Source organism: Papio anubis, chromosome 2 (genome assembly GCF_008728515.1).
Source record: "Papio anubis isolate 15944 chromosome 2, Panubis1.0, whole genome shotgun sequence".
NCBI lineage: Eukaryota > Metazoa > Chordata > Mammalia > Primates > Cercopithecidae > Papio > Papio anubis.
In genome coordinates, this window is record NC_044977.1 from 60243349 (window position 1) to 60267982 (window position 24634).

General features: G+C 41.4%; 1 protein-coding gene across 13 annotated transcripts in view; it reads right to left on the minus strand.

Annotated features, from left to right (window-relative positions):
* Positions 1-24634, minus strand: part of ITPR1 (inositol 1,4,5-trisphosphate receptor type 1) — a 354333-nt gene that overhangs the window by 181901 nt on the left and 147798 nt on the right. For 8 of the 13 annotated variants that reach the window (XM_009200307.3, XM_009200304.3, XM_009200295.3 and 5 more), the window contains 11 exons: positions 23796-23954; positions 21806-21904; positions 20579-20662; positions 20321-20467; positions 13935-14030; positions 12240-12284; positions 7827-7981; positions 5006-5105; positions 3836-3996; positions 2865-3006; positions 442-600 (listed from right to left, as the gene is read on the minus strand). In XM_009200307.3, the coding sequence (XP_009198571.2) occupies positions 442-600; positions 2865-3006; positions 3836-3996; positions 5006-5105; positions 7827-7981; positions 12240-12284; positions 13935-14030; positions 20321-20467; positions 20579-20662; positions 21806-21904; positions 23796-23954 (1347 nt within the window). The remainder of the gene's footprint in view (positions 1-441; positions 601-2864; positions 3007-3835; positions 3997-5005; positions 5106-7826; positions 7982-12239; positions 12285-13934; positions 14031-20320; positions 20468-20578; positions 20663-21805; positions 21905-23795; positions 23955-24634) is intronic. The other 5 variants (XM_009200308.3, XM_009200306.3, XM_009200305.3 and 2 more) reach the window with 1 other exon arrangement.

The following is a 24634-nucleotide window of genomic DNA, read 5'->3' on the forward strand; positions in this document are numbered from 1 at the left end:
TCTATAAACAATGAATTACAATGTCATAAAACATGAACCAGAAACAAAATAAAGATCATGTTTCTAGAAAGAGATGGACGATTTTAAAGGTGGCAGGAAGAAAAGACTCCACTATATCTTTAATATAAACACAATGGCATCATCTCACCCCTAAGCCCTAAGGGAATATGCCATTAAAAATTCTATAAATGTAAAACCAACTCCAAAACCAGAAATCTCATAGAAAGCTGTCTGCAGAAGAGAATTCTCCAGTATGTTTCTTAACGATTCGGTAATAATATTATTCCTGGGCTTGTGTTTCCTTCCCAAGAGCAAGCTTAACACTGAACTATTCTCTATCCATTCTATAAATAGATATGTGACACTAAAAACTCATGAGGAAAGTACATAAACTTCAGGGAGGAAACTGACGACCACATCCCATCAATGTTTAATCCAAACCTGGTTCTTCCTGTAGTCTTGCTGCGAGTGTCTCAGCACCCTGTAGCAGAGCCGGCAGATGTGTCTGAAAGGAGCGTGCCGCTGGTCCCCGAGCTCTTCCAGCCGAAGCATTGGGCCATCACCGCAGTCTGTGAATGGGGCTTGTAACAACTTGAAGATCTGTTTGTGAAAATGAAAAGCAAAAATGGCAATCACTTAGGGCTTCAAAGCTAAATCTCTGGAAGTAACGCAAGCTCAAGGGTGGCTAGATTGCATCGGAAAGTTTCTCTATCCAAAGACAACCATAACCTGAACACTGCATTCGGCCCATCAGCTGAGACGGGGGACTCAATGAATTAAGTCTACCTGGACTTCACTGGTCCTCATATACCTAACAGCACAGTGTTTATAGAGAAGTGTTTAAGAACACAGACAATGGAATCAGCAGATTCTAGGTGGAAACACATACCTTTATTACCTCCTAGCAGTACACATCACAAAGTAAACCCCCATTTCCTTACCAGCAAAATGGAAATAATAATGCCTGCATCACAAAGGTGTAGTAAGGATGAAAGTGGATGATAATTTTAAGTTGCGCTAGTGCCCAGCACAAGTAATCAATGAAGGCTCCTGCCATGAGTGAGTTATTTTTTGCCTCTCAGGAATTACTACTGTACAAATGAGCATGGGCATCAAACCAGAGGTCCCATTTGAGAATCATCACATGAAACAACAGCTGGACATTTACTCTTGTACTGGAAATTCTTGTTGAAACATGATGGATTGTTAATAAATTCTGTCTATCGTAGACCAACATGAAAAAAATAATCTCAAATCCCATGTTCCATGGGGAACAGTGGGACTTGTAATGGTTTCTCTTTTAGCTTTGGTGGCCAGGAATTCCCATGGCAAGCTTGTGGGCTAACCTCTAGTTGGGTTATAGAACGACATGGTATGCATCTCTGTGCATTTAATCTACTCTGGATTTGTCACTTTACTGCCTGTAATTTGTCTTTATACTAGTTTATTTACATTTACATCCAACAATATCATCTATGTATTTCCTGTCAACCGCTACTCATTCTTTATGGAAAGATTTTGTGGTGACTTATAGGGCCCTCTATAAGAGCCTATATAGGCCTTCTGAGTGTATAGAATATGCCATATCTCCCAAATGTATGAAATAACCTTAAGCTCACATTGCACTTTATATTATTTTTGAGGAAAATAAAGTTGTCAACTGAATGTTTCTTGAGGTTCCTAACAGGTAAACTCTCACATGATTGACATCCCACAAGTATGGTAAAAATCAATTGAACTGAACTATCAAGCCATGAACAGACACTGAAGAACCTTAGATGCATATCACTAAGTGAAATTTGCCCATCTGAAAAGGGTACATACTGTATGATTCCAACCATGTCACATTCTGTAAAGGGAAAACAAAGGAGGCAGTAAAAACACTCATGGCTGTGAAGGGTTAGCAGGAAGGACAGATGAATAGGAGGAGCACAGATGATTTCGGGGCAGTGAAGCTATTCTGTATGATATTATAATGGTGCCTAAATGGCATCATACATTTATCAAAACCCATAGAAAATAAAATGCCAAGAATGAACCCTAATATAAACTATGGACTTCAGGTGATAATGATGCATCAATGTTGATTCATCAAATTGTCACAAATGTCTCACTGTGATGTAGGATGTCGATAGTGGGGGACGCCAAGTATGTTGGGGAAAAGGAGATATGGGAATTCTCTGGACTTTGTGCACAATCTTGCTGAGAACCTAAAAGTGCTCTAGAAAATAGTCTATTGAGGCCGGGCGCGGTGGCTCAAGCCTGTAATCCCAGCACTTTGGGAGGCCGAGATGGGCGGATCACGAGGTCAGGAGATCGAGACCATCCTGGCGAACACAGTGAAACCCCGTCTCTACTAAGAAATACAAAAAATAGCCGGGCGAGATGGCGGGCGCCTGTAGTCCCAGCTACTCGGGAGGCTGAGGCCGGAGAATGGCGTGAACCCGGGAGGCGGAGCTTGCAGTGAGCTGAGATCCGGCCACTGCACTCCAGCCTGGGCTACAGAGCGAGACTCCGTCTCAAAAAAAAAAGAAAGAAAATAGTCTATTGAAAAATCAATTCATCAAGCCTTTGAGGTATCACCAATATCCCTTTGAGGGAATCACCAATATCCCTCAATGATCCCATTGATTTCTCTTTTTCTTTTCTTTTTTTTTTTTTTTGAGACAGATTCTCTCTCTGTCACCCAGGCTGGAGTGCAGTGGTGTGATCTCGGCTCACTGTAACCTCCATCTCCTGGGCTCAAGTGGATCCTCCTGCCTCAGCTTCCCAAAGTGCTGGGATTACAGGCATGAGCTACCGCTCCTGGCCATCCCACTGATTTCTCATAAAGCCAAATCCCCAGTATGCCACATCTCACCAACCTGCTTGAGAATATTCTGTTCTCTCATCAGTTTCTGCCGTTCTCTGTTGGGCTTGGAGAAGACAACTTCAAGAACATCTTGACCAGAATTAGTTCCACCAGTGACAAAGTAAACCAAGTCTTCCAGCAGCTTGGTTACAGACCTTAGGAGGAAAGAAGCTATTAGAGACAGATGTGCTCAGTGTTCAGCAGGCTGGAAGCTTTGCCTTGGAAGCCTTCTGGACTAATGAGCCAGTTAAACAGGGGCAGACCCACCCTTTCCAATTTCTTTGAAACTGATAACCAAGGCCAAGTACCACAGAGAGTGAAAGACACAAAAAGAATCATTATCCACAAAAGGATGATCATCTTTATGAAATATCAGACACAAAATTTTATCTCAGAGTAAACTCATTCCCTGACATTTGGTAATGTGGTTCTAGAGACCAACTTAGAGACAGAAAGACAGAGACAGGTCTTCATCACTTTATTATTATTATTATTATTATTATTTTTGAGATAGAGTCTCACTTTGTCACCCAGGCTGAAGTGTAGTGGTATGATCTTGGCTCGCTATAACCTCCACTTCCTGGGTTCAAGCAATTCTTCTGCCTCAGCTTCCGAGGAGCTGGGATTACAGACACCCACCACCATGCCTGGCTAATTTTTGTATTTTTAGTAGAGACAGGGTTTCACCATGTTAGCCAGGCTGGTCTTGAACTCCTGACCTCAAGTAATCCACCCACCTCAGCCTCCCAAAGTGCTGGGATTACAGGTGTGAGCCACTGCGCCTGATCTTCATAACTTTAGAGAGTCAAAAAATGAATGTAAAAGTACTGTTTCTTAAAAGTTACAAATTGAAGCCACCCATAAATGCCAAGGCCTGCTACCCCGTGTTCAGCTGACCAGAGTCACCATTCTCTCCCTCCACCATGGATGTCAGAAATTCTCAGTGGGGGAGGACGGCTGTGCTGAGCACATGGGAGTGCTCACCTCCTTTCATTCTGGGTGATGGTGCCCTTCTCCAGCTTCCCAGCAATGGAGCCCAGCACCTTGCTGGCATCATTGGCAAAGTCCAGGTCCCGAACTTCAGCAGGAGAAACGGGAACTATGGCAAATGCTTCCTTATCCTCCTTCACAGGAGAGGTGCCAATCTGAAATTCAAGGTGGTCCTTGTGAGATAATCTCTTAGATGGAAAGGGTAAGACTTTAATCAAACACTACATTTACAAGACATTGGCTGATCCCAAGATACTGGAGCTATCTTGCAGTTAAAATGACACAGGAAAAAAATCTGGAAGGATGTACTCCAAATGGTTAACAGATGTTACCTCTGGAAATTGGTATTATGGGGACCAGTGAGGCAGAAAAGGGGCACTACTATCATTTTTAACTTCATTTGTTACAGGGAGCATGTCAGATTCTCATATTTAAAGAAGATGTTTGTAAATACATAGAGAAAAAGCAAATATGGAAAATGGTAATTAATGACTCTAAGTGAGGAGCATTATAAGGATAGACACTGCACCATTATTTCAACTTTTCTATAAATCTAAAAATGTTCAGTAAAGAAGTGAAAAATTCCAATAACCTTCCCCAATGCCACAACAAAATAAAAGTTATATGAGAGCGTCCCTCCATTTTTTAAAAGAAAAGCCCCATGTATATGTATTTATACTCTGTGAGCCGGGAGACAGGGGAAAGGAGAAGTAGGGAGAGAAAGTAAAGGGGCTGAGAGAACATTCATGAAATAAAAGTGTATATTGAAATACAGAGAGGAATAAATAATAGAGATTGGGGAATCAGAATCAACTAGAGAATCAACTAGATACTTGATGTACCTCATGATACAAGAAAACATTCCCCAGCTAAATTATCCTTCAGACAGTCATGAAATGTGGTTGAAATCCAGATAATTGCTCAACCATTAGGGCAGAAGCCATGGAATAAAATTAAAAAGTTCTAGTTATTTCAAAAGCCCTAGGTTTGCTCCACTCAGGTCTCTTGGAAACTATTCTTTCGTCACATTCCAGTTCGGCCATGACCACACTCTCGCCAAAGCAACAAAACTCCACAGCTCCATACTCCCTAATGTGTCCTCAAAGAAGCCCTTTCATTAGGAAACACAAGACCAAAAAGAGACAGGCAAGTCCCAGGACTTACTTTTAGCATCACGGGCTTTTCTTCTTCCTTGTCAATAGGAATATTTGTGCTGTGAACCCAGGTATTAGTACATAGGTGTCTGAGCCGAACATAAGAGTTCCTAACAGCGTAAAAAAGGAGGGTTTTAGGAAAATAAATATTGAGGTTTACTCTATAGCCCCTAGTCTAGAATATAATGTATCAAAATATAAATAGGAAAGTGGTTTCCCACTGCATACACTGGGTAATACACACAAAGGGACAAATGGTTCTGGTCCAAGCCACACTCTGATGCATGTACAATAGAAAAGCATTCATAATGACTCCACAATTACTGTTATATGCTATACTTCTAAATATAAGATCATACTCCACGAATGAGTGTTTCAGCATAAACAGAGCGTGAGACAGAGCAACAGGAAGTACTCACGGGGCATATATTAGTGCTTATAACAAGAAACAATAATACAGCAATGATTGAAATTTTCATATGGATCAGTCAAACAATAAATTACATCATAAAATTTCTGGAAAAAAGTGAGTATTTACTAATCTTGCGGTAGGGAAAGCCCTTTGAATCATGTGACAAAATGTAAGATTCCTAAATTTTAAAAGTAAAAGATGAATAACTCTCATGACATAGTTTAAATTTTATATCATCTATATAGAAAAAAAAAAAGAACCATCATAAATCAAGTTGAAAAAATATCACCAGAGCCTGGGAAAATAAAAGAGTAGCGCATTGCATTAAAAGGTTGTTACTCTACACACAAAGGGCTGTTACAAATCGATAAGAAAAATATGAATATTGGAAGTGACAATGGGAGAAGGACACAAAGTGGTAATTTAATAATGAAATACAAACGACCAAGAAGCATGGAAGCATAGATTCAACCTCCTTAGTATATGAGTTACACAGGGTAAAACAGTATCATTTTATTGTATCATATTCCAAAGATCTTAAAGACTGATAAAACCCAGCATCAATAAGACCTTAGGGAAGTAAGTCCTATGTATTGTTGGTGAGAGTGTAATCAAGTAAAACTCTGAAAAGAAGTCTAGAACCTTGTAGAACACATAAAATATATCTATCCTTTCATCTACCAGTCCTATTTTCAGGTATTTTTCCTTCAGTGGTGATAGTACAGGTACAAATGAGGCAAACAGATGTTCAACAAAGCATCATGTATAATAATAAAAATTGTAAACAATCTGATATTTCAATAATGGACTTAATAGAACACAATTCTATTATATTCTATTGTTACAATGTAATATTAACATATTACATATTAATAATATTAATATATTGTATTAATACAGTATAACAGAACAGTCCAAATATGAACCAGTTAATACAATATTAACTAGTTGATACTATAGTTATTTAAAGATGATTACAATTGACTACATCAGTTCTGTTTTTTTTTTTTCCTTCGGAGACAGGGTCTTACTCTGTTGCCCAGGCTGGAGTGCAGTGGCACAATTTGGGCTTACTGCAACCTCTGCCTCCAGCTTTAGGTGATACTCCCACCTCAGCCTTCCAAGTAGCTGGGACTACAGGTGTGTGCCACCATGCCTGGCTAATGTTTTGCATTTTTTGTAGAGTCGGGGTTTCATCATATTATCTAGCTGGTCTCAAACACCTGGACTCAATCAAGTGATCTACCTGCTTCGGTCTCCCAAAGTGCTGGGATTACAGGTGTGAGCCACTGTGCCAGGCCTGATCACAACAATTATTTAAAACGATGACAATTGATATTCATTTGTTTGGAGATATGTATAAAACATAGTATTCAGTTAAAAAATGTTTAAAATAGCTTATGATCCCATCTATAATAAATGATACAGTCATCTCTGTCTGACCAGAGACTTGTCTAAAACTACATAAACCAAAATGTTACCAGTAGCTACCTCTGAATGGTTGAAACACAACTAATACTTCACAAGGGGCCATACGTGTAATCCATAAACAACACTGACATTTCCATTAACCAACATCGTATTGAAGAGTCAGAATTGCCCAGACAACCCTATCTGTCTTAAACATTTAAGATTTTGGGTTCTGCTATGGGACCACTGACTTATGATATGTTGCTTAAACTCTCTGAGCCTCAGTTTCTTCATCTACAAGAAAGAGTGACAGCATTACCTATCTCTCACTGGATTTTTTGAGAAAGATTAAATTATATAACACAAGTGGAGTACTTAGTTTATGCCTAGCATGCAGTCAGCGCTCAATAAGTATCAGCCATTATTATTAATATTGTTGATTCTGTTAAGAGTAAGCTTTTTCCCCCATTTATAGTCTAGTTATTTCCCCTCAAAAAATGCATTCTTAAGCAACAAAACTAAAAGTTAAATTTTAAAAAATAACAAGATTTCTGATCTAACATCTCAATACTTGTTAATAAAATTTACTATGCACACAGTGAACTTTAGGTATTTTATCTTCTAGAATCTTTCTTTTCAATGGTTTATTCTATTTCCATTCAATTTCCTAGTTTCCTCTACTCCTTTCCTTTTTCCCCAAACCAAAGGCTCTCCCAAGGTTTGGGGAAGGAGGAAGGGAGTAGAGGGAACTAGGAAAATTGAGCTACTTGGGCTTAAGGTTTGGCTTGTTTACCTAAATATAGCACTTCTCATTCAACTACTGAGAACTTACCAGTGGTGAGCCATTAAAAAAATTAGTTGCCATACTGGGCAGCCAGTCCAAACCTTTCATCAAATCCTTTATAAAAATCTAAAAGAAAAGGCAGTAACGATTTGGATCCCAAGAAACCTGGTCAGGCCACCCATACAAGACCTGATTCTTTGGGGATAAACAATTTTAAAATCATACCTTGGGACAAGGCTGTCGCCTCCACGGAGAGTGGTGGGGTCTAACTCAAAAATGGAGGAGATGTCATTGCCTTCGGGCACAGAGACCAGGGAGTACACCATCTTTTCTTGGGCGTTCCGCAACCTACTTCGAGAGGCATCCTGATCAGGGTCTACCTGAGGAGGTAAAGTCATCAAATCAAGAACTGTGCATGCCAAACCCTTCACTCTCTACAATTATTCCACAATCCACAGGAACGGAGAAGAAAGGATCGTGAACGTCAGCAGTTGGCAGCAAAAGGACCACAGTTACAGAGCAGTCCTAAAAGATGACAACTGGCCATGCAGCCAAGGACATTTACACTCTACCTCTTTGTGTTGCAATAAAAATGTTCTGGCTGGGAGTAGTGGCTCACGCCTGTAATGCCAGCACTTGGGGAGGCCAAGGCAGGTGGATCATGAGGTCAGGAGTTCAAGACCAGCCTGGCCAAGATAAAGAAACCCCATCTCTACTAAAGATACAAAAAATTAGCCCAGGCTGGGTGCAGTGGCTCAAGCCTATAATCCCAGCACTTTGGGAGGCCAAGGCAGATGGATCACCTCAGTTCAGGAGTTCAAGACCAGCCTTACCAACATGGTAAAACCCCATCTATACTAAAAATACAAAAATTAGTTGGGCGTGGTGGCAGGCACCTATAATCCCAGCTACTTGGGAAGTTGAAACAGAAGAACCGCTTGAACTCGGGCAGCAGAGGTTGCAGTGAGCTGAGATCGTACCACTGCACTCCAGCCTAGACGACAGAGTGAGACTGTCTTTAAAAAAAAAAAAAAAAAAAAAAAGTTTCAACAATGTGGAGTTACACTAATAGATGACCATGGAAGGAGTGCTCTAGCTGATTAAAAAAAAAGAAAAAAACTCTACACAGGTACACCCATCCGCAGGAGCTCAGAGAGAGGGGATTTTCAGGAAACTCATCCTGCAGATTTGATTATCGGTAGCTGTATTCATCTACAGTGACAATTGTCTACTGACAATATGATACAGTGACTTCCCAGGAGAAAAACTAAAAATAAACCTGAATCCAAGTGTTCGTAAGGAGCAACCCCAATGCAGTCAAAAGAAATATTTGAGAAGTCAGCGTAGCCCTGAAAAAGATGTCCATCATTAATTGAGAGGGCTGCTGATGACAGGTCTGGGAAGACGGGCCTCTGCTGCGACATCAGGGATTTGCCTGAGAGCGAAGAAAATCTCTGATAGCGAAGGCTGAGGAACGATGATGAAAACTTTCCCGAGAAACTAGAAAAGCACATTATAGGCTCAAAAGCCCATTTGCCTACAGAGATTCAAGGAGGGGGCTTAGACATGGAGCCTGCTCAGAAGGGCTTGGCCAGCTCGCTCTCAGCCCGGCAACTGTACATTGGGTGATTTTCCATGTCTAACATCCTTGCAGGATGACATCATCCACCTGCATCTACTGAGGAAGTACATTTTCTTTGTCACTACAGCCTGCTTTTCTTAGGCTGAAGCTCTGCCTCCTTTCCAGACAGGGAGGAAGAAGACTTCACCAGGAAGACAAAGGAATCAAAAAACGGAAATCAAATCAAAGGCAAAGGAGAGAGAATCTAACTTCACGGGGCCTGAAATGCAGGAGCGCAGGGTGATAGGCTGTCAGTTCAGCCGCGACTCCCAACCTCTATGTGTGTTTTTTTAAAAAAGGTTCTTTTAATACCCAAAACCTGTATCTCTTCTGTCTCACGTTTTCTCCTCTAATCACTCGTCCCTTTACTTGAACAAATCCCAGACCCTTTATTCTATCTACGCTAAAGGAAGAATCACCTGGAGAGCAACAGAACACTTCTAAAACCTCAGTTTAGGAGCAAGAACTTTGAGTAACATTTGTTCTCTCCTAACCACCTGGCAAAGCACTCCACATGCCACTTTCAAAATAAACTCTGACCCGGTTATGGTTTGAGACACAGAGCTCAGCTACAGGCTGGCAGTTAAGTTTCAGAGACCTGTGGGAGTCAAGAGGAAAATCACAATTGCATTACGTCCACTGTGTCTGGAAACGCGACTGAGAGGCAGCGTCCTGACATCCTTTCAGTGTGCAGTCGGCGCCTGCCACCTAGTGGGAAGAAAGGCACATGTGCAGAAGCCTGGCAGAGGAGCAGGAGCCTCTGGTGGTCTTTTTTCTCCCTCTGGCGCCAAGCAAATGTCTTCAGGGTCCTGAATTTAGAAGGACGAGCACCACAAAGCCGAGGTCCAAGGCAAAAACCACAGGCACTGAAGCTGTTCTTAGGGAAACCAACCAACGACCAGCATATAGAATGAGGCGCCTCCTCTCCCAAACTCAAACAACTCGAGGTTTTCCACCAAAGTTTCCAAACCAAGAAGAGTATGAGGGGGGTGGGGTCCTCCTACTACTAACATCTTGCCACAGAGGCAGATCTGTGCTGTTGGCCGTGTGGGTGTAGGGTAAGATCCCCTCTCCACACACCCCTCCTCCACACGCAGCCCATCTCCAATCAACATCGAAGTAGCCAGAGTGATGCAGTCTAGATCTGCACCCAAGGCTGCTGGCACATCCGCCTCTCTGATACCAAGAAGCACAAAAACGTCAAAAGACCACTGAACTCTGAGGGAGCCTCAGATGCAGGATGAGTCAGGACCACTCTCAATGGCTGCTTCCTCCTCCGTACCAGGAAGATCCTGAAACCCGCCCTAACTCCTTTTATATGCTGCTGTGCAGCCCAGACAACCTGGTGGATGCAAAGGCACTAAAAAATGCTAATGATCTTGGAGAAGTTGAAAAATGCCACTTGTACAGATGAAGGAATTGAGGCTCAGAGAGGGAAAGTAACTTGTCCAAGGTCACACAGCTCATAAATGGTACATCTGGTATTTAAACTGTGCTCTTCCTCCTGCACAGTAAATGCCAGTCTTCCCTCCCATACCAGGAGGCCAGGAGAGCAGCCCTCTACCCGTCAGAGCACAAAGTTCGCTTGGACATCAGCGCTCACTGAAAGGAGCTGCAGCTTGCCTAATCTCAGAGGTAAGACTTCCTCTGTGTCACCACAGACAGCAGCATGGAGACCACCGGATGTCGGCCACACAGAGGCAGCTCCTTCTCTGGAAATAAAGAAGGTGCAAGGACAAGAACCGTCCTCTGAAACACGATGTCCCTGCCAGTCTAAGTGTTCAAACAGTAACTACATGAACATGGTGCAGAGAAGTTTTGCCACAGAGTTCCTCATGCACTGACAGAGAGTTAAACTAGGTCAGGGTTTTCTAAGCCATATTAACTGTGGAAGCAAAGCTTTCAAAATGGACTCTAGAAATAGGGGTGACCAGGATGAAAAGAAGGAAGGTGAGTCTCGGGTACCCCAGTAGGGAGCAAAAAGGGGAGGAGAGGCTCCCCAGCAAGTCCACAAACCCACAGCAGGAAGGTCTCAGCTAGAGTGTCTTTCAAAGCCAACATTTCACCAACACATAACTAGAAGGATAACCATGACAGCAGAATTCACAACTCTTTCCAAGGACAATTATAATTTGAATTCCCTTCACCCAGTTCCCTTCATTAATGTGCTTTAAGAAAATCCCTCTATTTTTTTTTCAAAATCTTGCCAAAAAAAGAAAGAAATACCCTCAATATTACCTTCCAGGTCCACTGAGATCATTGTGAGACACACGTCAAACCCAGGAGCAACTGTTTTTCCTTAATCCTAGACCAGAATCAAGCACTCCACAAGAAAACTGTCTTACTTACACCCATCATTTCCATGTAACACAACCACTGCCTTCTTCAACCCATAAATGTGGACACCTGAAGTCCAAAGTGTCTACATATCAGCATTACTTGGCAATAAGGTCTCCAGAGAAAGATACATTTTGCACTTAAAATTCTAAACCATATTATACACTAAAGCCTATTTCTGACCTTGCAGAAATCAAGGACTGATTAGCTGAGTATCTAATCACACGCCAGGTGCACCACGCCTCACGTGTTACCGCCATAGCCTCAGTAACACTATCCACCTCACGCACTTATTCCCTGAAAAAGCTGTGTGAGTCAAAGATTAAGGTCAATAGCAGTAAGACAATTGGTTTTAAAAGTCCATCTTCTATATGGGGCATCACTGTCTCCAACCCTAGGAGTCTTCCAAGTGATACCATGAACTTCTCCAACTTAGAAATGGAGACTCCGTTACTACACACAGAAATACCATCATGAACAACAGTTCCTGGACTAATCAAGACACAAAGGACTACGGTCCCTCTCAAGGGAAGCACAGAACATGATCGTGTTTTAAGGGCGCCTAAGGTTTCTCCTTCCCCAGCACTCAGTGACCGCAGTGACAGTTTCTTAAATGGAGCTCCAGATCATTTGGCCGCACCCTACCAGATGAAGACAAGAAAGCTCTTGTCCATACTTACTGAGGGCTGAAACTCCAGGCATTCTTCCTCAAAGTCAGGGTCTACCTGATGAAAAAGAATCATTAGGAAATTAAAACATCCATTGCTTTCTTAAGGACTGGGCCCCACTTGCAGGAGACTTCAAAGCCTGCAAACATCCTTGACCAGCTAAGAACTTGTCCATTCCCTCTGTTCACAAAACCAGCATGCCACAACAATGACACAGGTCACACGGGTACAGCACACATGGAACATCTACCAGTCACCAAGAGATGGTTCTCAAGTATAGACAGAGGAAGACAATGAATTCACTGGCAAAGCAATAGTTAAAAGCCTGAGATGGATAAAAGATCAATACACAGTCACTGATAATCCTGCTTATTTTTAGTTAAAAATAAAAAATTTAGGCCTCCAGCAAGAGCTACATTAGCCTCAAAACATAGCAGATAATGCCACCACCGCTAGTCTTCAGGAAACCACATAAATCATCTCTCACAGCTGATTAGCTGGGTCTGTAATTCCCTATGGCTTTATCTTAAGTTTGAACTTAGATTTTTTGATCTTCAGTTCTTACATATATCAAAATCACCACTTCATGTATTAGGCACCGTAGGGGGCTGAGCACACTTAGAGCCAGCCTTCCTCGGGTTAGGCACAGGAGCAGTGCTGACACCCACCATCACCTTGGAAATCTCTCAGCGGTCTCATGGGTGGTCCCAGATAACAGTGGGGGTCTTTTGATGCATGACTAGAATCTGATAGAAATATGCATCGTACATCTCCCAGCAGATTGGAGTAAAACTCAACATCTGTCACACAGTAGGATGGCTCCTTCATGTGATACAAAAATTAAAAGGTAAATTCCTCCTGTCCTTTAGCACTGAGTCTTTCGTCTCCTCAAAAACTCTTCACAGACTTTTTTTTTTTTTTTTCTTTGAGACACAGTCTTGTTCTGTTACCCAAGCAGGAGTGCAGTGGTGCGATCTCGGGTCACTGCAACCTCCACCTCCCATGTTCAAGCGATTCTCCCACTTCAGCCTCCCAAGTAGCTGGGACTACAGGCGTGCACCACCACACCTGGCTAATTTTTGTAGAGACGGGGTTTCACCATTTTGGCCACGCTGATATTGAACTCCTCAGCCTCCCAAAGTGTTGGGATTATAGGTGTGAGCCACTGTGCCTGGCCCCTTCACAGACACTTAAGGTAAAGTTAATTTCTGTGATATATTGACAATCCTACAAGTAAAAGACAAGCCACTGTCTATTCCACTAATGTTGTTTTTCCTTATAAGATTATTGTAAGTAATTATAAGATTATCCACTTCTTTATATGTCTTAGTGCTTCTGGTTCTACATACCATGTTTCCGCTGCAGCCTCAGTCGCTCATGCTAGGTGTGGGGCTAGTAGACAAGACGTGGGAAGGGTAGCATATAAGAGCAAAACGGAAGATAATACTGAAAACCTAGATTGGCATTATCTTCTAACTTACTTTCTCCCCACATCTTGATCAGCATCCCTGTCACCTACTAAAATGTGGTAATCATTTTTGACTCTTCTAGGGAAATGAGGCAGAAAGAAACAGAAAAACAGAAGGAAAAGCAAAGTGACTGAGTGTATTTCCCTAAGCCTTTTACTACACGATGGCTACAGCGGAATGAGAAAAGGTGATGAGATGCGTCAGCCTTGAAAGAGAAAACCACAGGGCTGCTGCTTACCTCTGCTGCCAAGTAATGCCCCGTGGCCAGGTGCTTGAAGCGGAAAAGGCTGTTCCAATACCCTGCTCCGCCCCGACACGGGTCATGCTGGACCACCTGCAAGAATGATCAACAGGAGTCAATGAAACGTCTACCTACACTAGGAAGACATTAAATTGCAGGCATCACAAGTCATAGTTCAGGAGTGGTATTTATAAGCTAGAAAAAAAAAAATCAGCATTTTCAACAAACCCATTGCCAGCGTCACACGTAACATCCAAACTCGAAAGTAAGCAATGTCTCTCCAAAGAAGGCATCGAGTCTCCTAGTTAACATACAATGGTTGGAATAAAAACTTCAATGGTTTTCGGGTTATTTGCCTTAGCCATAATGAAGTAGCAGATTCTGAAATGTTTCTACAAAAAGCACAGCCAATAAAAAGGGCTTTCATGGAGAACTGTTAAAGTCATCCGCACATGTACTCATGCACGCAGGCCTGTGCTCTGAAATGTGAAACTCAGTGCCTGGGCCAATGCATCAGAAAAATAAATGTCACATCAGCTTCTGGCCATGACAGAGTTAACCAGCACTGGTAGTTGGTGCCATAAACAATCAGACACTGCAGAGAATAGATGAAATTGCCATAGACAACTAGAAAACTGGATAAAATATCCCAAACAACTGTGTTCACACATTGGACAACTGGTGGTGCACAATGGTGATCTCTGAGAATAGGGAAACAAACGAGGCCAGCTCGGCTATTGCTCTGATTTTCTACCCAGGGGTCCTCTCTGGATGGCAGCATGAGGAGGAAGAATCCAAGCTGAGGGCACTAAGCTCATGGAGTTAAGGAGACAGATCAAAGTTGAGGGAGACTGAGGCAGCTAGAATTTGTGGGGATGGAGTACTAATGCATACAGAACTACACACAGAAAAAGCTCTGGAACTCTGCATAGGAGCCTCCCTTGAGTTTTTGGCTGAACATCAGACTGCATATGCATAAGGCAAGACCCTACGAAGCCAAATGAAGAAAAACAAGGAGTCTGAACGCTGAACTTTCCCAGAGCTCACCCAGGGCTGGGAGGAGTCCTGATTCTGAAAAGCCAAAGCAGAGAGATCACATGGAACACCCTGCGCATTAGTACACACATCAAAGGGGTCCCATCTTGGACGGGGAGCTAAACTAGCCCCCAAATTAACTCTACACAACACCTGGCTGAATAAAGCTTGAAAATAAGCCTTCAAAGGAGCAAAGGGATCCTACAGGTCACTTTAGTGTATAACAAAAGAAAATTCAGTACTCTTTAAAGGAACAACAGACTCCACATACTCAACAAACTTGTATTACAATGCTCAGTAAATAAAGGACTAGACAAAGAATCAGAAAAATGTGAACCATGAACACAGGACCTGTCAGACAGTATCAAATGACCCAGCACGTCTGTGGGGGTTGGTCAGGCAGCAGGGTAAACACACAGACACAGACAGACACAAACATACACACACACACACACACACACAAAGGCATATCATAATCAGATTAACATAAACCAGAAATAAAAAAGAAAAATCTTTACAGCAGCCGAGGTGGGGGGAGGATGCAAGGCAGAGACATTATATACAAGGAACACATTTTTTTACCCATCAAATAATCACAAACAATGCAAGCCAAAAGACAATGGATCAAAATCTTTAAAGAAAGTAAAAAACTGTCTACCTAGAATTCTATACACAAAAAAAGTCCTCCAAAATGAAGGCCACATGGAGAAAATGGGACTCTGACACACTGCTGGTGAGAATATAAAATGGTGCAGCCATTCACTGTGGAAGGCAGTCTGGCAGTTCCTCAAAAGGTCAAAAATAGAATTACTACGTGACCCAGAATTCCACTCCCAAGAGCCTTGAGAACATACATCCACATAAAAAGTTGTATATCAATGTTCATAGCAGCGTTATGGAGGAGCCAAAATGTGAAAACAATCCAAATGCTATTAAATGATAAATGGGTAAATAAAATATGGCACATCTATACAATGGAATATTATTTGGCAATAAAAAGAAATGAAGTACTGATACATGTGGCACTATGAATACACTTTGAACATGTTATCTGGTGTGGTCTCAATGTGTGTGTCCTCTCATCATTCATAGGTTGAAACCTACCCCCTAAGGTTATAGTATTAGAAGATCGTTTACATTATACTTCACCTTTGGGAGGTGATCAGGTCATGAGGCCGAGCCTTTATGAATGAAAACAGTGCCCTTATACAACAGACCCCAGAAAGTCCCCTCTCTTTCTGCCTTGTGAGGACACAGCAGATGAACCAGGAAGAGTGCCCTCACCGGACACTGAATCTGCCAGTGCCTTGATCTTAGATTCCCAGCCTCCAGAACTATAAGAAATACATTTCTGATATTTATAAGCAACCCAGTTTATGATAGTTTATAATAGCAGCCCAAATTGGACTAAGACATCATCCTAGGTGAAAGAAGTCAGATATGAAGGACCACATATGGTAGGATTCTGTTTATATGAAACATTCAGCACTGGCAAATCTATAGAGATAGGAAGTAGATTAGCTACCAAGGGCAGGAGAATGGGGGATATTTAAGGGGAAATAGGGAGTGACTGCTAATGAGCATAATATTTATTTGGGGATGATGAATAAGCTACAGACATATAATGTAAACCCTGGCTCATTACTACAAATATAAATACACGATGTTGTCTTCTCTCTTTTATTTTGAGGGGCACTTGACTTGCCAGAATCCATTTTAAAAAATGAGAGAAAGAAATATTCAATGTCTCCCTAAGCAATTCAGGAGAACAAGGTGAAAAATTGCTTATAAAATGGTATCAACCATGCAAAAATATCCTGTTCATAGAAAAACAGCTCAATGGAAGTAGGCACATTAAATTAGTGAAACAACACTTCACTTCTGCCCTTGTTTTCTTGATTTTCTATATTTCCTTAGTTTGCATTATTACTTTAAATTAACTCTGAAAGATGAGAAAGTCTCCATTTTTTTTTGTACCAATATCCAAATCACACATGAGAAGTGGTTTTGAGAGACTGTTCTGAATGTAAAAAACTCTGTGGTGGGGACCATGGGGGCATCAATCTTCAATGATAAAGTTCAAGACCAAATTCTGGCTCTCAAGCAGTTTTGTTTTTTGCAGGTTTTTCTTTGGCAAACAAAAAGTTTTATTTCAGAAACTGAGTTCACCATTTATAAATACACCAAAACATAGTCAATGCAAATTTAGATTAAGCATATGTACAATATTTTAACAAAACAACTTTTCTTTTCTGAGACAGGGTCTCGCTCTGTCACCCAGGCTGGAGAGCAGTGGTGCAATCTTGGCTCACTGCAACCTCCGCCTCCCAGGTTCAAGTGATTCTTGTGCTTCTGCCTCCCAAGTAGCTGCGATTATAGACGTGTGTCATCACGCCTGGCTAATTTTCATATTTTTAGTAGAGACAGGGTTTCGTCATGTTGACCAGGCTGGCCTTGAATTCCTGACCATCAGTGAACCTCCCACTTTGGCCTCCCAAAGTGCTGGGATTACAGGCATGTGCCACCACACCTGGCCAAAACAACTTTTCTAAAAGGTCATAGGCAAATGAGTGATCTATCTCACCTAGAGTATTTAAATAGTTTAAAATGAGAAAATGAACCTTTTTTTAGATGTTAAAGCAAAAACTCTGAAGACATAATTGTTAAAAGAATCTGACAACTGATATTTCATTCTGATGTCTCTCAAGGAGTTTATAATCTAGTAGGATTGACAGGTCCCTGTGTAGACACATACAGTAACTAAAGGGCAAATGCAGGTAGAGAAGAGGAAGAAAGGGGAAAATGGATAGAGGGTGGGAATTAACAAAAACTTTATATAGATTCCTTTTTATCATAACTGTGGAAACTTTTCTATACAATGCCCAAGATGAACTTGATTTTTTTTTCTTTTTTTTTGAGATGGAGTTTCGCTCTTGTTGACCAGGCTGGAGTGCAATGATGCAATCTTAGCTCACTGCAACCTCCGCCTCCCAGATTCAAGTGATTCTCCTGCCTCAGCCTCACAAGTAGCTGGGATTACAGGCATGCACCATCATGCTCGTCTAATTTGGTATTTTTTAGTAGAGACAAGGTTTCTCTATGTTGGTCAGGGTAGTCTCGAACTCCCGACCTCAGGTGATCAACCCGCCTCAGCCTCCCAAAGTGCTGGGATTACAGGCCTGAGCCACCATGTCCGGCTGAACTTGATTCTTACAATATCCATGTTAAAAGAGTGGTAAGACAATTTTTTAAATGGGCAAAATATCTGAACAAACATTTCACCAGAGAAGCTACACAGAGGGCAAATAAGCACATGAGAAAAATGCTCAACATCGTTAACCAAACCCACAATGAAATTTCACTACACACCTACTAAATCAAACGGGGGATGCAAATTCAACCCACATTGCAATTTCACTATGTACCTCCTAGAATGACTAACACTGAAAAGACTGACCATATCAGGCGTTGGTAAGGATGTGGAAGAACTAGAACTCGCACACATGACTTGTGGGAATGTAAAATGGTCCAACCACTTTGGAGAACAGTTTAGCAATTTCTTATGAAGTTGAATATATACCATACCATACCATACCATACCATACCATACAACGGCTATCATATGATCCAGCCAATCCACTGCTAGGTATTTAATCAAGAGAAATGAAGGAAAGTTACATCCATACAGAAACTTGTACACAAATATCCCTAGAAGCTTTATTTGAAATAGCCAGAAATTGGGAACAACTCAAATGTTCATCAACAGGTGAACAGATTAACAAATTGTGGTGTATCCATATGATGGACTATTATGCAACAATATAAAGGAACAAATTAATCTGATACATACAACAATATATATGAATCTCAAAATAATTATACTGAGTAAAAAAAAAAAAAAAAAAACAGAACATAAAGACTGTATACCGTATGACTTCATTTATACAAAGTTCAAGAAGAGGTAATACTAATTTATGGAGATAGAAGTCTCCAGGAGGAAAAAGGAAACACTGCCGGGAAAGAGAGGCTCAAGGGACCTTTTGGGTGCAGCTATCGTTCTGTTTCTTGTTCTAGGTGCTGGTTACATGGCTGAATGTATACGTAAAAATTCACTGAGTTGTATACTTTGACTTGGGCACTTTACTGTACATAGGCTAGTCCTCAATAGCAACATGAAACAATTGAAGCTAGGGAGGAGGAAGAGAGAAGGCAAGCAGAGACAGAAAAATGTATCTATTCAAATTCAAAATTTAAACTAGAATTCTAATTCATGCTGCAATTACACAGACAGGAAGGCTTGAGGTGACGAAAGAGCTCCATGTTAGTTGAAGCTCTCATTGCCTCTTTCACCAAGCATTCAGATAATTTCCTTCTTTATCCTGCAATTCTAGACTCTCCTCACAATAAACTGCATGCTGTGGGCAGAATCTTCTAGCTTCTTTAAGTTGCACACTGATTATGTTACTCCCTTCCTCAAACAACTTTCCACATTTCTCTCCTGTCCATAAATGAAATCCCAACTCCCTATAGCCTGGATATATGGCCCTTCAGACTCTGGTCTCCAAAAACAGTTTCTGTTTAATTTTCCACACCTATCCCATGACCTTCACCAAACAAGTTACTGAGTTTTATCCTACGCTGCTTCGTGTTTCCACATTCTGCATCATTCTTTTACATGAAGTAACCTACTCCATTCATCTCTTCCTTCTGAAATATAAATCATCCTGCAGGTACCAGATCAGATGCTATCTCCTTCAGGAAGTCTTCCTTAATTCTTCAGCCAACCAGACATTCACCCTCTCTCACTGAAACCTCCAAAGCATGTGGAATATGCCTCTTATCACCTTCACCATCCCCCTGTGTGTTCTAGTTATCTGGGTGCATATCTTCTCATTTCTGCCCCATCGCCAATGTGGGCATCACCTATGTATCATGTCAGGTAGACACTTGGTTAAATATTGTTGTGATAGATAAATGAGCAAAGGAAAGAAAACAATAGAAGAGATTAGATGGCTCAGAGAAAGATATTTCTAATTTCATTTTTGAATTTGTTTCCAAAGTACTTATTCTTTCCCTCTGCACAAACATCCAGCACCATGATATGTCATGATGCGCTTACTTCACTAAGCCGTCCACAACCCATTTTTGGAACAGGGTGGGTATAAGTACCCGTTTGTGACATATATATATAAATATATATATACACACACACACACACACACGTATTCTGTGTGTGTGTATGTGTGTAGGTGTTGGATATATAGGTGTATAGACATATACAGGTATATATATGTATATATATTTGTAGAATATATATAGAAAGAGCCCTTTCTCCACCCTATCCTTACCTCCACCTCCCACAGGGCTTTTGAACTAGTGGCAGATGTGGCCGACTGCCGGCCCGTGGTTCTCAGAAAGACATGCTGCTTCTTCCTGTGTTCGTCACAGGTGAGAAACTTCTCCTGCTCAGCATGGAACAGCCTCACCACGTCACCCTAAAAGTCAACACGACAAAGAATTAAGGAAAAAAGAATTTAAACAGAGAATTAGACTGCTGCCCTCAAGAAGAGTCAAGTAACGCTCAGCCCATAAAGCATCAAACTCACCCCCTTTAATATGTCATCTTTGTTATCACTCCATTTCATGAAAAGGACTATTTTCCAGCTTGTATTGCAGTTGACGGAGTTGACCTGAAAAACAGATTAGAGTTATTTTTTCATGTACCCCTCACAACAACTGTGTCATCCAGCCCCCAAATTTCTCACTGCAGCCTAGGAAGCAGGGCTGTACTTCAGACTAAAAACTCTAAAGATTGATGCCACTAAAATCACAGCACCTGCAAATGCAATCGGCAGAGTTTGGCAATAAATGGTTCATTTGCACCAATCACTATGCACAGTCCAACCATGACTAATGGAACCAACCCTCCTGCCTTTCTGGAATGATATTTTCCGTTTCCTCCAAGTCTCTTGCTCTGTAGCCAGAAAGTAAAGGCCTGATGAAAATAAGTACTTACAAAATGGAATGAGCTATAAAGGGAAAAAAATGAGTCCAGTGTATACACTCGAAAATGTTAATGAGCATTGTTAACAACAGCAGCCATTGTTTGTGCACTAAATCTATGCCAGGCACTAGGTTTAGGCGCTAACATGCACCATCTCCTTTAATTCTTTGCAACACCCTAAAAAATAGGTCTGACCACCACCCCCATTTCAGAGATAAGGAAACTGATATGCAGGGAGACCGGGTAACCAACCTACCATCACAGAGCTAGGAATGGCAGGCAGGATGTGAATCCACATCTATCCCACTGAAGAATTTGTGTCCTTACCCATCAGACAAATATTTATGTCACAAGGAAGTAACCTCCTTGTATCCTATAATTGCCAATTTAGAGGATAAGGAGATGTATTGCCAAAAGCAAGCTATCACCCTTGCAGAGCTGCTGATAATCTGCAGTGTTCCTTTTTGAACAAATTAGAAAGAGGCATCCTGTATAGGGAGACAAATTAGAAAAAGGTGCTCCTATGGCCAGAAAGTAATTAGTAAAAGGGGTCATCTCTGGCTTCACAAATTAAAAAACAATCCCTCAGTGATGTGAGGCTTAGCAAACTGAGCACTAGAGTGAATATCAGCCCGCATCTACTACTGAATACACAGAGTTGCACAGCCTTACATGGCAGCCTTAACCCTGGGCCTGTTTCTTCACCTGCAGAATGGGCACCTGCCCCAAGTCACTGCGGAAGTCACTCTCAGCACACGCATGCACTGGCGCCAGCCAGACCTGCTCCTGCAGGATACCCATGCCCACAGGCATAACTCAACGTCCTTACCTCATTGCAGCCTGGGTTATCTACCAGTTGATGGCTGCTAGCATGTAGGGGCTGACCAGCATTGACGGGGTTCAGAACAACCTTGTCACCTATGACCACCTGGAAAGGAAAGGAGCAATACAGCTTTGCACAAAACTGATAAGGACTGCAGATTGACCACTGGGCAGTTCTAGGAGACGTATGTGTCTGTGTTGAAGGAGGCAAGGCCTATCCCCAGCAAGTATAAAGATACAGCACACACCATACCTCCCTCAAAAGCTGACCCTGTGTAGAAGGGGTCATGTTTACAAGGTTAAACCTGAATTTTGTTCCCCGAGTGTCACTGATTATACAGAGATATTTCAAAGCCAGTCCAGAGCAGGAAAAAACAAACAAAAAAACACTTCAGTTTAGGGTACCTATATAAATAAGTTTTAAGTAAATTTAAGAAAAAAAAAGATAGAGTCTGAGTAAGTCTTTATCTTTGACAGACAAAGCCACAACTTTATGTTTCTAAAGCAATTACTTTCATATTTTTACTATAACATTTGGAAATACATTTTCTATGATCAGGTCATATATATAGCCATTTAGACTTATATGCATGTTTGTATATTTATAATATATACAATATACTATACATATAACTAAAACAAAAGTTGCCCCCCCCCCAAAAAAAACAATACTTATCATTACGTGGTATAACACAGTCTGATCTTTCTGTTCTATTCCATTTTCAAACAGGATAGTCACAAGCCACTAAATTGATGTCATAGCCCACAAATGGGTCTACACTTATTTTTTGTAAAATACTATTTTAAATTCAAGTCCATCTCATCTTCTCAACTAAGTCATGGCCACACACAGATTCATTTAAAGGATAGGAAAGCAAAGGATGTGCTGAAAATGAAATTCAGAATAAGGCACACTTGTTTTCTATTTTTGGTTAGAGAAGATGTTTCCTAACATGAAAAACCATCTATTTTCAAGCTTATCACATTTGAGAAGCATATACAATTGAATTTTCTCTAACTCCAAATGAATATAAATTCATTTGATAAATCCAACACTTTTGGTGAAACCTAAGTTTTACTGGGCTTTTCTTCCTGTTCACAGTTAAGGATCAATTATTTACCAACTATGAGGGAATGGTCTGGTACCACATGTTTCTGGTACATTCCTTATCATATACACACAAATATATAAACATATTTGAACTTTGCAAAGCTTGTAAATTTAAACGGCACTATTAAAAAGTGTCAAAACCAGTTTTAAAGTTAAAGCTGGTTGAGCATTTTGAGACTATTTCATGCTGTTTGAGGCATATTTTTCAATAAAAAGCAGCTATTTTAGAATCATTAACAAGGTCAAAAACATAGCTGATAGCATTTAACCACAATCACTGTTAAGTATATGCCCACATAATGGCTGACTAATTCAGCCAACAAATATCAGAACTGCTCTAAGGTTTCCTGTGGCTTTATATACTAGAGAACCCTCGGGAGTGGGCCCTGCTCCAGACCCACTGCATTGCTGAACACGATGGGGAGCCTGAATGCTTCTCAACATAGGAACAAATGAAGCTGATCGCAATTTCTACTCTCCTCCCCTACTATGGGTAGGTTATTTCTCTTCCATCCTCCATCCTTTATTAACTTTATTTCCAAAATAGAAAAGACATTTCTATTCCACTAATGGGTCTGGAATGACAGGGACCCTCTCCAGGACATTAATACGGGAGAGCTGTTTTTGTGGTAAAGTTCCTAAGGCAATGGGCTGTTCATACAATGTTTTCAGACGTCCAGGAGGAAAAACACAGTGACAGTATTTAGGCCACACTTCTCTCCACAGCTCCCTGTTTCCCAAACACTAGTTTCCATAGCAATTCCCTTCTCTTTATGCAGGACGAGGGTCTGGTTCCAACTTTCAAAGTCTCCTCCTTGACTCTAATATACAGTCACACTTGGAAGCACGGCACGGAACACTTTCTAGGCGGAGAATCCGCACTTACGCTGTCTCCAATGGATCGCAGCTTGTAGAATGGCTGAATGTAAAACCAGGACCCTTCATTTCCAGCCTCATCCAATGTGACTCTCATGGCGTTCTTCTCCAACAGAGCGGGAAGCCTCTTATTCACTGTTAGGTATTTATTACTTTTCAAATGCAGGAGCTAAAAACCCACCAAGAGAATAAAGTGAGTGTCAGCAAATCTGAATTTTCTACCATTCCTTCTTTCAATCATATCAACTATGTAGCAAACATTCCTCCCACCATTGAGCTGCTGGTGAAGCTAAAGAATCACAAAGTGCCTAAGGCTGCAGATGATTAGAAAAGGAAGAAGAGAAAAGGGAGCAGAAAGAGAGGGCAGAATACAAGAAAAACTGTCATGTTTTATTTTTCAGCATAGCCTTGGACAAGATGGATGTTGCTCAGGTCAACTGTTCCATCATCAGCTGCCATCTGTCAGTGGGATAGACCTAACCCTGTGTGAATGGGCTAAGGAACTGCAGTGTGGCATGCCCTGACACATAGGTGGAGCTGAGGAAGGCCACTCTGAGCACAGGCAAGAGTTTAAAAAACAAAGCAGGGCCAAGCGAAGTGGCTCATGTCTGTAATCCCAGCACTTTCAGAGGCAGAGGCAGAAGATTGCTTGAGCCCAGAAGTTTGAGACAAGCCGGGACAACACTGGGAGACCTTGTCTCTACAAAATATTTAAAATCAACCAAGTGTGGGAGTACACACCTGGAGTCCCTGCTACTCAGGAGGCTAAGGTGGGAGGATCACCTGAGCCCAGGAGTTGCAGGCTACAGCGAGCTGAAATCACACCACTGTACTCCAGCTTGGGTGACA